We start from the raw sequence: 13,356 nt of genomic DNA, 5'->3' as shown, positions 1-13,356 counted from the left end.
TCCTGCTGTTAGTCTTCTTAGCATCGCTAATATATAATTTCATATCTTGTATCCACACTCATGCTGAGATTTCATAAGATTTCATTTTTTTTTCTCCAAAATCTTCTATTTAAAGAGGCAAAAATGCACGAAACACAGCATCATCCATTTACATTAAAGAGCTACAGTGGTATAGGATAAAGGAAAGCATCCCATGTCATAAACAGAGTTGTTATCTACAAGTAAGCATAGCATGTCATGCACATCCTAAGTTATTCACATGTAACGTCCTCCTGTTGAAGGGTCTGAGAATGAAATGTCTATTTCACCGGTATTTAGTGCGCTGCAATGTGTGGTTCTGTGGACCCCCGCCCCAACTTTTCCAAATATTGTAGAACCGTGTAAAGATATAGATCTGTAGAGTATATACAATAGAATTAGAACAGAGAATCCTTGAAATGGTGATGGGGGGGGGGGGTTGGCAAGGGAAGATGGGGGTGGACCCGGGGGAGGGCAACGAATGCGCTTCTCCCAGGTTACAGTACAAGCAGTAAGGAAAGATGGGCAGCATCAGCAGGCCACTAACGTCAACCATGTCAATACTAGGGTTGCATTAGTCTACAGCCTTTCTTTCAAAGAGGACATGTCTCTTATTAGAGAAGACAAACTTGTTCCAAAATGTCCACGTCTTAGTGTAGCGTTCACGTTGATGGTGGGCTGTGAGGGTAAGATTCTCCATTTTTACTGATGTCCTACACTTTTTTTGAACCACATGCCTATGGATGGAGGTTGTGTGGATTTCCACCATAGAGGAATGCACACCTTGGTCGAGGAGATGGCGGATTATTGATTTTTTTTTTTTTTTTGCTTGGAATTTTGGAGGTGTGGAGCAGGAAGAAGGCTGGGTCGTTTGGCAAACTTTTGGGCAGCATGCTGAATTATGTTCCAGATCTTCTCCAGCCTGGGACAGGACCAGAAGATGTGGAAAATTGTTCCTTGGTCCTCGTGACACCTCCAGCAACGGTCCAAGGATGAGGGGGAAGAACTTTTGTAGTTTTGGGAGAGTATTGTACCATCTGGGGATGATTTTAAAATCGGTTTCCTGTATCCTCGTACATATGGAGTTTTTATAGGTGAAGTGGAGAATATTATGTCTTTGATGTGGGGTAAGTATACGCTGTAGATCTTTCTCCCATGTACTGAGACAGCTCAGTTGGTAGCCATCTGGTGGCGTTATCAGCAATTGGTAAGTGGCCGATATAGCGTGAAGCAGAGTGCCCTGCTCTGAACAATAAGACTCGAAAGTGCTAAGAGTTTGGCAGAAGCTGTCCGGGGGAAGTAAAGACTTGGTTATTTTGAAGGGCCCTCCAGTGGTCCAATCGAAACAAACCGTCCAGGTTTGTGAGCTCAGAGATGGCCACCTACTGCGAGTGAGGAAGTGGGATGCTTGACGCAACCAGAATTCCTCAGGAGCGAAAGGCAGGATCCTGAGATCCTGGGGAGAATAGTGGGTTTCCAAGTATTGGGTGAAGTGGGGAATAGACGTAAGAGAGGATTGGGTGAAACGGGATGAGCAAATCCACATAGACCCACCAAAGGGTGGTTTTTCATATCTTGTTTTGCGATTGGTGACACCGAGGTGCTCTCTAGCTGTATGGTGCACTGGGACTGTTCCAGGTGGGGGCCATAGTTTAGTAGCCTGGTGGCGATTCCAGTCGATAAGTCTAGTTAGGTGGGTTGCCATCGCTTAGGATTTGGTGATGTTAATCTTCAAGTTCGACGTCTCTGTATTTTTGAAATTGGCAGAGAAGATTCGGAGATTTGGGGTTTGTGAGCGAGGAACAGCATGTCATCCGCATACACAGAGACCTTCTGCTGAGTATTGCCGTTATGTCCGGGTTCAAGCGTAGGGTACACAGGAATGGCTCCAGTGACAGGACGAAAAAGGAGCGTCGACAGGGGACATCCCTGTCGCATCCCATTCGTGATCGTGAAGGGTTCTGACAGGACTCGGTTGGCTCTGACTCGAGGCAAAGGATCAGAGTAAAGTTTAGTTAAACATGGTGCTGCTAAACCCCGTATATCTTAGGACAGAAGACCTGAATTTCCAATTCACCTTGTCATAGGCCTTTTCTGCTTCTGTACTCAATCAAGAACACACAGGGTGTACAGTTCCTAGCGACAAAATGCAGCAGGTTCAGTACTTGGATTGTATTGTCCCTGGCCTAACGAGGAGGTACAAAGCCAACTTGATCGAAGTTGGTAGATGTTGAATTCTGGGGGCCAGGAGTTTTGTAAATATTTTGAGGTCAGTGTTGCGCAACGAGATCGGCCTGTAACTTACGCAGGAGGTGGGATCTTTGCCTTCCTTGGGAATCACTGCTATGTGTGCTGAGTGTCACGTGGGTTGTATTGGATCCTAGGGCCTTAAAAAAATTTGTGCATGAATTTACCGAGCGATAGCAGCAGGGTCTTGTAGTATTGAATGGTAAGACCATCTGGGCCTGGAGCTTTCCCTAGGTTAGTGGTTCCTATCGTGCTTTAAATCTCCTCTAACGTGATGGGTTCATGCAGTAGATTACTAACCTGAGCGGGTTATTTTGGCATTTTGAGAGTTGGCTAAGTAGTCCGCCGCTTGGTTCTGTGAGGGAGAGTCCCTCTGAAGGTTATAAAGAGATGCATAGAACCCTTGAAATTCCTTCGCTATGTGGATGGGTAGTGTAACTCTGTCCTGAGGGTGACCTTGTGTGGTATATAGTTTGCAAGCATCTGTTCTCTCAGGGATTTGGCCAGAAGCTTACCGCATTTGTTACTGGATTCGTAGGATATCTCACAGCAAACCTGTATTGCTGCTTTTGGCTTTGAAATGCAACAGGTCAGTGAGTGTGTGGGGTGTTTTATTTTTTCATTTTTATTTTTTATTTTTTGTTAAATCAGGAGTTCTGCCTCTAAAGAAGGTGTCGGGGTCTGTTGGGTTTTTTTTTTTTATTTTTATTTTTTATTTTATTTTTTCAGTCTTCCACCAAATTTAGTTTAACAATGGTCAGCTGCGACGTGCGTTGTTTGTTAATGCGTGACCTGTGTTAAATGAGCACTCCTAGTCTTTTCCCACACAGTGTCGGGTTCGCTATCTAGTGTGTCATTAGTCTGAAAGTAACAGTCAAGTTCTCTGGTAATGTCTTTGAGCACTTCCTCTTCTTGTAGGAGTTCAACCTCCAAGTTCTTGTCCTGGAGGTGAGGCTATCAGTCAGTGCATAGGACCGTAGGATCGGGGCCTGATCCGACCATGTGATGGGTCCGATCGAGGAGTCTTGGACTGCATGTAGTGTAGCGTGAGGTATTAGGAAATAGCCAATCCTAGAGTATTGTTTGTGAGGCGAGGAGTAGAAAGTGTAATCTTTTTCAGAGGGGTGAGGGAGATGCAAAGCATCTAATAGTTGAGCCTTGTGTAGAGATCGAGAGATTAGTTTCTGCGGGCCAGGAGGTATCGACTAACATCCTGATGTGTCCTCAGAGGGGATCAATGGGGTGTTAAAATCGCTCCCAGTCTTAGTTGGCCTCTCAAACTCGAGCAGTCAGTCTAGGGTCTTGTTGATAAAAAAGGTCTTGATGGCTATTGGGTGCGTAGAGGCTTGCCAGAGTAACAAAGTGCCGCTAAAGCATCGGTCGTTTTTGCGGTGCTTTAGTGGCGCTTTTTGGGCGCTACCTGGGTGTATTTGCAAAGAATTGGAGGCAGCTTTCAGGAGCTTTTTGGAGGCTATTTCTAGCACTAAAATGCCTGAAAACTGCCTCAGTGTGAAAGGGGTCTTAGGAATAATCACTTCTTTAGCCTGACATCTACCCACGAATGCTTTTTGATATTTGTATAACTCCTCCCATGAGCCCGATTACTGCTTGCACTAGCATTGAGAGGCGTACTGAGACAGAGTGTGATGTTTTCAGGAAGCTATGTACAGCACCCTGCTGACCCCTCCCACCAGCCATGATCTGCCTGTGTTGTGCCAAGAAAGGTCCCCTGTCAGATAATGCCCACCCTGTACTGTGCTTGCGCAGTACGGAGCTAAGTGGAGCTGCTGAAAATCTCCGAACATGAACAGCTGTTCAGCTGTACACGGCGCCTGTGCATGATGGGCAGAGCTCATACGATGGGGGTGGAATTCTCAAAGGGGCGGATGTATTATTGAGAAGCGCGTAAGGGGCAAATTGCTTGTGTTAGGTAGTTAACTAGGTCCTGCAAACCCGCTCCATCAACATTGCAAAACCAACCCTTCAGTTGTGTTAACACGTCCGCAAAGACGCGTAGTATATTGAGAAAAACACCCCTAACTTATCAGCTCTGTCCATCATTGTAAAATACGGCCTCTTCTGTAGTGATCTGCGCCTTGCAGAGTTCAGTGAATAATACACCCGCCCCTTGCAGGGTTCAGTGAATAATACACCTGCCCCTTGCAGAGTTGCACGAGCATCTGGAGCATGTGGCACAATGTAGTTTTAATTGTGCAGGCGTCGTGTACAGCTGATTAACAGCTGTTCATGTTCGGAGACTTTTGGTGGCTTCTTTGTCCTCTGTACTGCACAGGCGCCTGCACAGTACAGGGCGGGAATTATCTCACGGGGGACTTTTCTTGTCAGAACACCTGCACTTCATAGTGAGGAAATGATGTCACAGTGTCTAACATGAGTTAATTGGTTTTAGTTAAGGTGGTTATGAAGACTGAAGGTTTTTTCACCTTCATGTATTCTATGCATTAAGGTAAAAAAACTTCTATTTGCTGCTCACCCCAACAGCACACCTGGACCCCCCCCACTCTCTCCATCCAGCAATGTGCATGGGAGCCTTGGCTGTCCCAGGTCTCTCTCTCCTCCATTGGCTGAGAGACCAGCAGTGGGAGCCACTGGCTCTCACTGCTGTCAATCACAGCCAGTGAGCCCATGAGGGGGCAGTGCTGAGCCACTGCTCTGTGTCTAATAGACGCAAGGACTGGGCTCAGGAGGAAGCACAAACCAGTGCCCTCATGGCAACCAGCTATAAAAATGTCATTAGTATGTTGATGAGAGGAAATGGGGAACCAGGGAAGGCAAAAAAGCTGATAAAACTTCACCTTTTCAAGATGCACAACTGTACGAGTAGCACGAGACTACATATGGCTGGGGTAAGCTATCCTTATCAGTTGTATTAAATACAGCATATGATATTGTAGGTGGTGAATGCTGTCTTATATCATTTACATTAATAATAAAAGCAGATGTGCTTATTCCATACTATAAATCCTGTTTTTATTTTTCTGCTATTAGGCATCTGTCAAAATCCACCTATCAGACATTGTGACATGTGCGTCTATAGACAGATGCCCTATTATATACAAAAGCGCTCTAATCTCAAGGAATACAAACTATCAAAGGCAGAACCATACTGCTTGACTCTAGAATGGGGTTATACTTTTATGATGAGATACATCAGACTTTGTACTTTCTGTCTTAGAATGACACTAATTGCATTTATCATCTATATTGAGACAAATAGATTTCAAATGACAGTCATTTTCTACTTTGAGTTCATCTATTATTGTCAGAAACATTCTCTGGCTTCACTGCACTTTATAGAATTGCCTCAAAGGCCTTCACTGAATTTTCCTGTTTTGCCCATAAGGCTTTCAGTAATGTGACTGGAAATAGACCTTCGCTGAAGATCCTGTGTACCCTGGATCGCATTGACTTGTACTTTAATGAAGTCATATTGGGCAGCTAGTTTGCTTATTAAATACAAGAGCAAACTTTTTTTTATTTTTATTTTTTTTATTGCAGCTTACTAATTCTTATATGTGATGGCTGCATTAATTTTTCATTTTTAGGCTTTCCTTCCTCTTTTCAACTGGTGATCCAGCCATTAATTACATTTTTTTTTTTTTTTTCAACAGAACAAGCTCTTATGCAAATGTAGTTAAAGGCATGAGAAAAACCTTTTACCACTGATGGGTGCTTACGATGATCAGGTTTTATTTATTTAAAACCTTTTATCTGAAAAGAAACAGAACTGTTCCTAAAGTGTGAGCTGGAGTTTGGCTTCAATTTATTAGTGTATTTAAATCTGCTAGTAAATCTAACACTCCCTTCCTCCAAGACTAACAATGTTGCTGTCCAAAGGTGCCCCTTGTGTGTGTTCATTCAGTGTGGGGGCCCTATAATACAGATCACCAGTTCAAAACAGGTGAAAACGCTTTAACCTTTCCACCTCTTCATAAATGGAATTTTGAAAAGAATACTCAATTTAAAATGGCAAAAAAAAACTTAAAGGGTTTATTCTGTACTGCTTTAGAAACGCGGCAGAGGCTGATTGTTTTCTGTAGCAGCGCACATTACTCTACTCTACAGCACAATTTAGTGCTCCTACACACTGGCAGATAGTTACCAAGTGGCCCCTTAGCAAGACTCCCCCCGATTAACTACTGGCCAGATAAGTAAGGCATGTTTTAGTTCAATTTTATTTCGTTCCACCACGGGTGGAAGCAAAGAAAGTTGCTTGGTTCCCCCATCAACAGTCAATTTTGATGGGGGGGATCCCTCCCACAGTGGTATTGTGTTCTACCAGTGGGAAGCCTTCCTGGCTGGCGGAACACAGTTCAATACACAGGCTATAGCCGCCAGCAGTAATTGCATGTTAAAAATCCAACAGGTTGGTTGTACCCAAGTCAGTTGATGGCTTGACTTGGGTATAATCGGCCTACCCATAGATCGAATCTTGGCTGGTCCCTGCTGAATATGTTAACTATGGGATTAAACATCAGACGGCCCTTGTTCATCTGCACAGTCTGCACAAATGGTATGTCCTCTACATTAGAGGTTCAGAAGAAGAATTAACACCATGACCTTGTAGTTGCAAGCAAGATTTTCTGTCCAGATCGTCATAAGAATGGCTTTTAGATACAAAAGGAAGCAATAACAAATATAATCAAGAAATCCTGTAGCTGTAAGAGGCAATTTCATTGTAATCGATCATCGATCATTGGTCATTTACAGTGCACTGATGGCTTACTATAAATACAACTATTAGTATACTGTTATCTGTAGTTAAATATACTCCTGGCTCCATTCTCACTAGTGCGACTTGTCATGGAACTTGATGTGAAGTCGCATGACAAGTCGTCAACCATTTTGTATTTCAATGGCCACTGTTATAATTGCTTCCACTCTGCAAAAGGTTTCCGCACCACTTTTGATTTAACTTTCTTACCGCGTGATGAATGCCATAGAGTGTAATAAGTTGCATTCAAATTGCAGGAAGTTTTGCGACTTTGGAGTCGGACTTGTGAGAACTGAGCTTTTATGAAAAGTAGAAATCCTAATAGTGGGGAGACAACTGCAAGTAAAGAAGCCTCAATTTTATCTCTGGACAGCAGGTTTCCTTGTACTGATGTATGTGAAGAGAATGTCAGAGGTAATGGTAGAAATTATGGCTACTGTGTGGTTTTCATTCTTATGGCTACTTTCATATTGGGGCATTGTGGGCGTCGGCGGTAAAGAGGCGCTATATTTAGCGGTGCTTTACCATCGTGGGGCTGGTTTAACCCCCGCTAGCGGCTGAAAAAGGGTTAAAACCGCCCGCATAGCGTCACTGCAGCGGCGCTATGCCGGCGGTATAGCGCCGAAAACCGCCCACATAGCGTCACTGCAGCGGCGCTATGCCGGCGGTATAGCGGCGCTGCCCCTTTGTTTTCAATGGGGGGGGGGGGCTTTAGGAGCGGTGAATACACCACTCCTACAGCGCTCCATAGATGCGGCTTGCAGGACTTTTTGTACCGTCCTGCAAGTGCACGGCTCCAGTGTGAAAGCCCTTGGGCTTTCACACTGGAGACACAGGAGAGGTGCTTTACAGGCTTTATTTTTAGCACTGTAGCGTCTGTAAAAAAGCTCCTCAGTGTGAAAGTAGCCTTAGAATAGCAAAAAAAAAAAACCTCTGTGCATAGGTTAAACATTATGTAAGTCACAAAATTCATATGTAAAGATAGATTAAAAAATAATAATAATAATAATAATTTAACGGTTTTAAGATTTCACCCACTAAACCTTTTATCGTTTGTTGCAGGTGACTTTCGACCCAGAAGTCTTCTTTAATATTTTACTGCCTCCGATCATTTTTCATGCAGGATACAGCCTAAAAAAGGTGAGAAAATCAACCCACACCACCATTTTGTTTACGGTTTTTGAAATGCAGAATATTATAAAGTATATACAGTATCTCACAAAAGTAAATATTTTATTATACCTTTTCATGTGACAACACTGAGGAAATGACACTTTGCTACAATGTAAAGTAGTGAGTTTACAGCTTGAATAACAGTGTAAATTTGCTGCCCTCTCAAAATAACTCAAAACACAGCCATTAATGTCTAAACCGCTGCCAACAAAAGTGAGTACACCCCTATTTGAAAATGTCCAAATTGGGCTCAAAGTGTCAATATTTTGTGTGGCCACCATTATTTCCCAGCACTGCCTTAACCCTCTTGGGCATGGAGTTCACCAGAACTTCACAGGTTGCCAGTGGAGTCCTTTTCCAGTCCTCCATGATGACATCACGGAGCTGGTGGCTGTTGGAAAATTTGCCCTCCTCCACCTTCCATTTGTCCCACAGATGCTCAGTAGGGTTTAGGTCTGGAGACATGCTTGGCCAGTCCATCACCTTTAACCTCAGCTTCTTTAGCAAGGCAGTGGTCTTCTTGGAGGTGTGTTTGGAGTCGTTATGTTGGAATACTGCCCTGGGAGGGGATCATGCTCTGCTTCAGTATGTCACAGTACATGTTGGCATTCATGGTTCCCTTAATGAACTGTAGCTCCCCAGTGCAAGAAGCACTCTTGCAGCCCCAGACCATGACACTCCCACCACCATGCATGACTGTAGGCAAGACACACTTGTCTTAGTACTGCTAACCTGGTTGCCGCCACGCATGCTTGACACCATCTGAACCAAATAAGTTTATCTTGGTTTCATCAGACCACAGGACAGGGTTCCAGTAATCTATGTCCTTAGTCTGCTTGTCTTCAGCAAACTGTTTGCGGGCTTTCTTGCACATCAGCTTTAGAACAGGATTCCTTCTGGGACACCATGCAGACCAATTTGATGCAGTGTGTGGCGCATGGTCTGAGCACTTACTGGCTGACCCCCCCCATCAACCTCTGCGGCAATGCTGGAAGTACTCATACATCTATTTCCCAAAGACAACCTCTGGATATGATGCTGAGCACGTGTACTCAACTTTGGCCGACCATTACGAGGCCTGTTCTGAGTGGAACCTGTCCTGTTAAACCACTGTGCTGCAGCTCCATTTCAATGTCTTGGCAATCTTCTTATAGCCTAGGCCATCTTTATGTAGAGCAACAATTCCTTTTTTCAGATCCCCAGAGAGTTGTTTGCCATGAGGTGCCATGTTGAACTTCCAGTGGCCAGTATGTGAGTGAGAGCGATAACACCATATTTAACACGTAACGGAGCCTGGGGAATGCCCAGGAAAAAATTGAAGCCTACGTACCATCAGCTCGCAGACAACCAAATTGACCTGTCTAACAGTGCGTTTAAAAACAGGGGTTTAGTCTGCATGCATTTGCAAAAGCATGCGTAAACCACAGAGCCTCGTCATGGCACCCTAATATCTGTTGTCCTAACACTAAAATATGAGTGTCCCCCACAGTGGAGGCACATGAATTCTAACGGATAAATGAGGGCAGATGGACTGAAGAGGAGCCCACCCTTTCTTAAAAGGTACAGGCGCACACCAAGCACCCAGCAAGTGGCACAATGGCTGCAAAGGTGTTGGTGCGCTGCTGGACCAATACAAACACCAATGTGTAATAACAAAAAACTCGCCACCGCCCTCTTCTATAGCTGGCTATCGCAGTAAGCAACATTGGAAGGCTGAAACGGGTAACAGAGCCTGGGGAATGCCCAGGAAAAAACCCAAGACTACTTACCACCAGCTCGCAGACAACCAAATTGACCTGTTTAACAGTGCCTTAAAAACAGGCGTTTATTCCGCATGCACCATATTTAACGCACCTGCTCCCCATTCACACCTGAGACTTTATAACACTAACGAGTCACATGACACCAGGGAGGGAAAATGAATAATTCGGCCCAACTTGGACATTTTTCACTTAGGGGGGGTCTCACTTTTGTTGCCAGAGGTTTCAACGTTAATGGCTGTGTGTTGAGTTATTTTGAAGAGACGGCAAACGTACACTGTTATACAAGCTGTACACTCTAACTATTTTAGTAGTAAGAAGAGCTGGCAAAACTGTAATCCTTATTTCATCAGCGTAACAATAAAGCTAATGCGTTTTGGCAATTACCTTACTCGTAGCTAGTTTGAAACAGATATGGCAAATAAAATAAAAAATAAAAATATATATATTATGCGCCAATTATGTAGAGATGGAGTTTGCATATCAGGTTGGTGTCACAGAAAATTAACATGTTTATAAAATTGTAATTTTATAAAATCCGTATTATGGTACGAGGTGATAGACTTGTGATTCTTGTTATGTTTGTTACAATACCTACTACAGACGGTCCCTAGTTACAAACATCTGAAGGGAAATTCATTTCTGTTATGCCGCGTAAACATGATCGGAATTTTGGTCGGAAAAGCTCTGATGGTTTTCCCGATGGAATTCCGACGGGATTTCGCTTAAGCTGTCTTGCATACACACGGTCACACCAAATTCCGACCATCAAGAACGCGGTGACCTACAACACGTATGATGGGACTAGAAAAGGAGTTCAATACCCAGTAGCCAATAGCTTCTGTCTCGTACTTGATTTCTGAGCATGCGTGATTTTTTGCGTGTCGGAATTGCATACACACGATCTGGAAAATTGAGAACATGCGCTCAAATTTTTGCTGGCGGGAATTCGGACAGCTAAATTCCAATGTAGCATACACATGGTCGCATTTTCCGATGAAACGCTCTCATTGGTCTTTTGCTGGCCCGAAATTCCGATCGTGTGTACACGGCATAACAGTTATTATTGGAATAAAGTACCTCTGATGCTTTTATTACAAAGGCTTGTTTCCACAACAGCCCAAAATTTTCAAAATCCAATTGTCATTGGGACAGAAAGTGAGGTGAAATCTTCTGATCAGGGGCACAGACTGCAAAACAAATGTTACATGGGGTGTTAACCCTTCCCTATGTTATCCAGAAAGCTTAAAAAATAGTTTTTTGGGCTGAAGCTACACTTAAAAAATATACCTGTTCCGACTTACAAACAGGTTCAGCTTAAGACAAACCTACAGACCCCATCTTGTTTGTAACCTGTGAACCACCTGTAGTATTCAAACCACAACTATACAAGCCATTAGTAGCCACGTTTTGGAAATAGTGGTGGTTTGATGTAGACTGGGCGCCAAAGAGTTACCTAAAGTTAGGGCACGACAAGAGAAATGACACCCTTTGGAAAGCACATCTATTAGATCCTTGTCACCCTAAAGAATGGGTGAAGATGTTTATTGACAATCTGTTTGATCTAATTAAACTCCCTGGAAAAAGTGGTGACAAAGGTAAGGGAACTCCTTGTCCTTGTTCTTTTGATTTTTGTGTTGTGTATATTTTAAAGAGCAAAGGGATTTCTCTCTGGTATGCAATAGATTTTTTTCTTGTCCTTCTCTGAAGCTATGGAAATGGCTCTATTGATATACCACTTCTGATCGCCTCTATCACTTAATTGTCTTGAGATGTTAGAACATTCTAGCTGAAAACTTTCTGGGGTGGAGCAGTGGCGCTTAGCTCTAACAAACTCACCCACCACGATGGAACAAATAGTATGGGGTGGATGGCAGCTGGAGGCCAGAAGTAAGTAATTTCCGGCAGTGGGTTTGTGGAAGGTTCCACTATTTATAAGGCCAGTGCTAGAGTCACCCCTGAGTGTGATATCTAGAAAATCAATTGTGATTTAATTGCTCACATAAGAGAATCCAAGATTAAGGCTGTTATTGTTGCGGTATGAGACAAAAGAAGTTAGAGGAATCAGTGTGGTTCCCAAATTAAGATCAGGTCGTCTATGCATCGCCCATACCAATGGATATGGGGTGCATGGATCTTGAGATGTGAAAAAAACATTCTTCCCACCATCCCATGTACAAGTTGGCTAATGAAGGAGAAAATTTTGCTCCCATGGAAGCTCCACAGCATTATACATAGAAGGAATCATGAAAGAAGTAATTGTGTTGTAATAAATAGGTGACAGCTATAATGAGGAATTCTTTGAGCTGGGGATCATAAAAGCTATATTTTGACAAGTGATATTGTAGTGCATCTAGAGCAAGATGATGTGGTATGCATGAATAGAGAGACTTAACGTCTCAAGCAGGGATATGCAATTAGCAGCCCTCCAGCTGTTGCAGAACTACAAGTCCCATGAGGCATAGCAAGACTCTGATAGCCACAAGCATAACACCCAGAGGCCTAAGTATGTAGGGACTTGTAGTTGTGCAACAGCTGGAGGTCCGCTAATTGCATATCCCTGGTCTAAAGTAACACACATAAAATGCTCTGCCCATTGGACTTCATATACTTTAGGATTGATGCTGTGTCTTTTATATAGCCTGGCACTCTTGTCACTAAAGGTTGCAAATACTGGTCTACACATTCACCTAATCTCTCTGTGAACCGATACCTGCTACTATTGGAGGACCTTTTTACAGGTCTCAGGTTTGTGTATTTTGGGGAGGTGATGGAACACAGAGACAACTGGATGTTCGACTAAAAGGTGCTCTGTGACCTTTTCTGTCAGTACTCCCATTTCCACAACTGTGTCCAAGAGATGTTTAAGTTTTCTCTTGAAAACTGGAGTGGGGTCAGATCTAAGGGGACGGTACATGGAGGAACTATTAAGTTGCCTCAAGGCTTAAATTATGTAATCACTATCATTAAGTACCACTATAGCGCCCCTTTGTCTGCCTCTCAACTAATATCTTTGCAATTTTTAAGATCTGCAAGAGCCTGTCTTTCAGACGTACTGATGTTTAAACATTCGAGATGTAGTTCTGTCAGTCATTTCTTTCATAGACAGGAGTTCCTTTTGACTACTTTACATTGTAGCAAAATGTAATTTCTTCAGTGTTGTCACATGAAAAGATATAATATAATTACAAAAATATGAGGGGTTTACTCACTTTTGTAAGATACTATGTATGTGAAATATATAACATGCACTATTGCCATGGAAGGATGACACTGGTTTCAGCTCCAGTAGACAACAGAAGGTGGTCAGACATTGGAATCGCAAGCAAAACTTCTTCTGTGGTAGGTAGCCAGTTTATTGCTAAACATCAATTTGGGAATATGTTTTTAAGCCTAAGGAACAAGGATTGAAACAAATGCTGC

The 13,356-nt window shown here is 43.2% G+C and overlaps 1 protein-coding gene across 2 annotated transcripts in view; it reads left to right on the top strand.

Annotated features, from left to right (window-relative positions):
• SLC9A7 (solute carrier family 9 member A7) overlaps window positions 1-13,356 on the top strand; it is a 134,735-nt gene that overhangs the window by 50,068 nt on the left and 71,311 nt on the right. For both annotated transcript variants that reach the window (XM_077482799.1, XM_077482800.1), the window contains exon 3: window positions 8,063-8,140. In XM_077482799.1, coding sequence (XP_077338925.1) covers window positions 8,063-8,140 — 78 coding nt within the window. The remainder of the gene's footprint in view (window positions 1-8,062; window positions 8,141-13,356) is intronic.

Source organism: Lithobates pipiens, unplaced genomic scaffold, assembly GCF_037356315.1.
Source record: "Lithobates pipiens isolate NorthernLeopardFrog02 unplaced genomic scaffold, aLitPip1_a1.2 Scaffold_16, whole genome shotgun sequence".
NCBI classification, from domain to species: Eukaryota; Metazoa; Chordata; class Amphibia; order Anura; family Ranidae; genus Lithobates; species Lithobates pipiens.
This window is presented reverse-complemented; position numbering and strand designations above follow the sequence as displayed.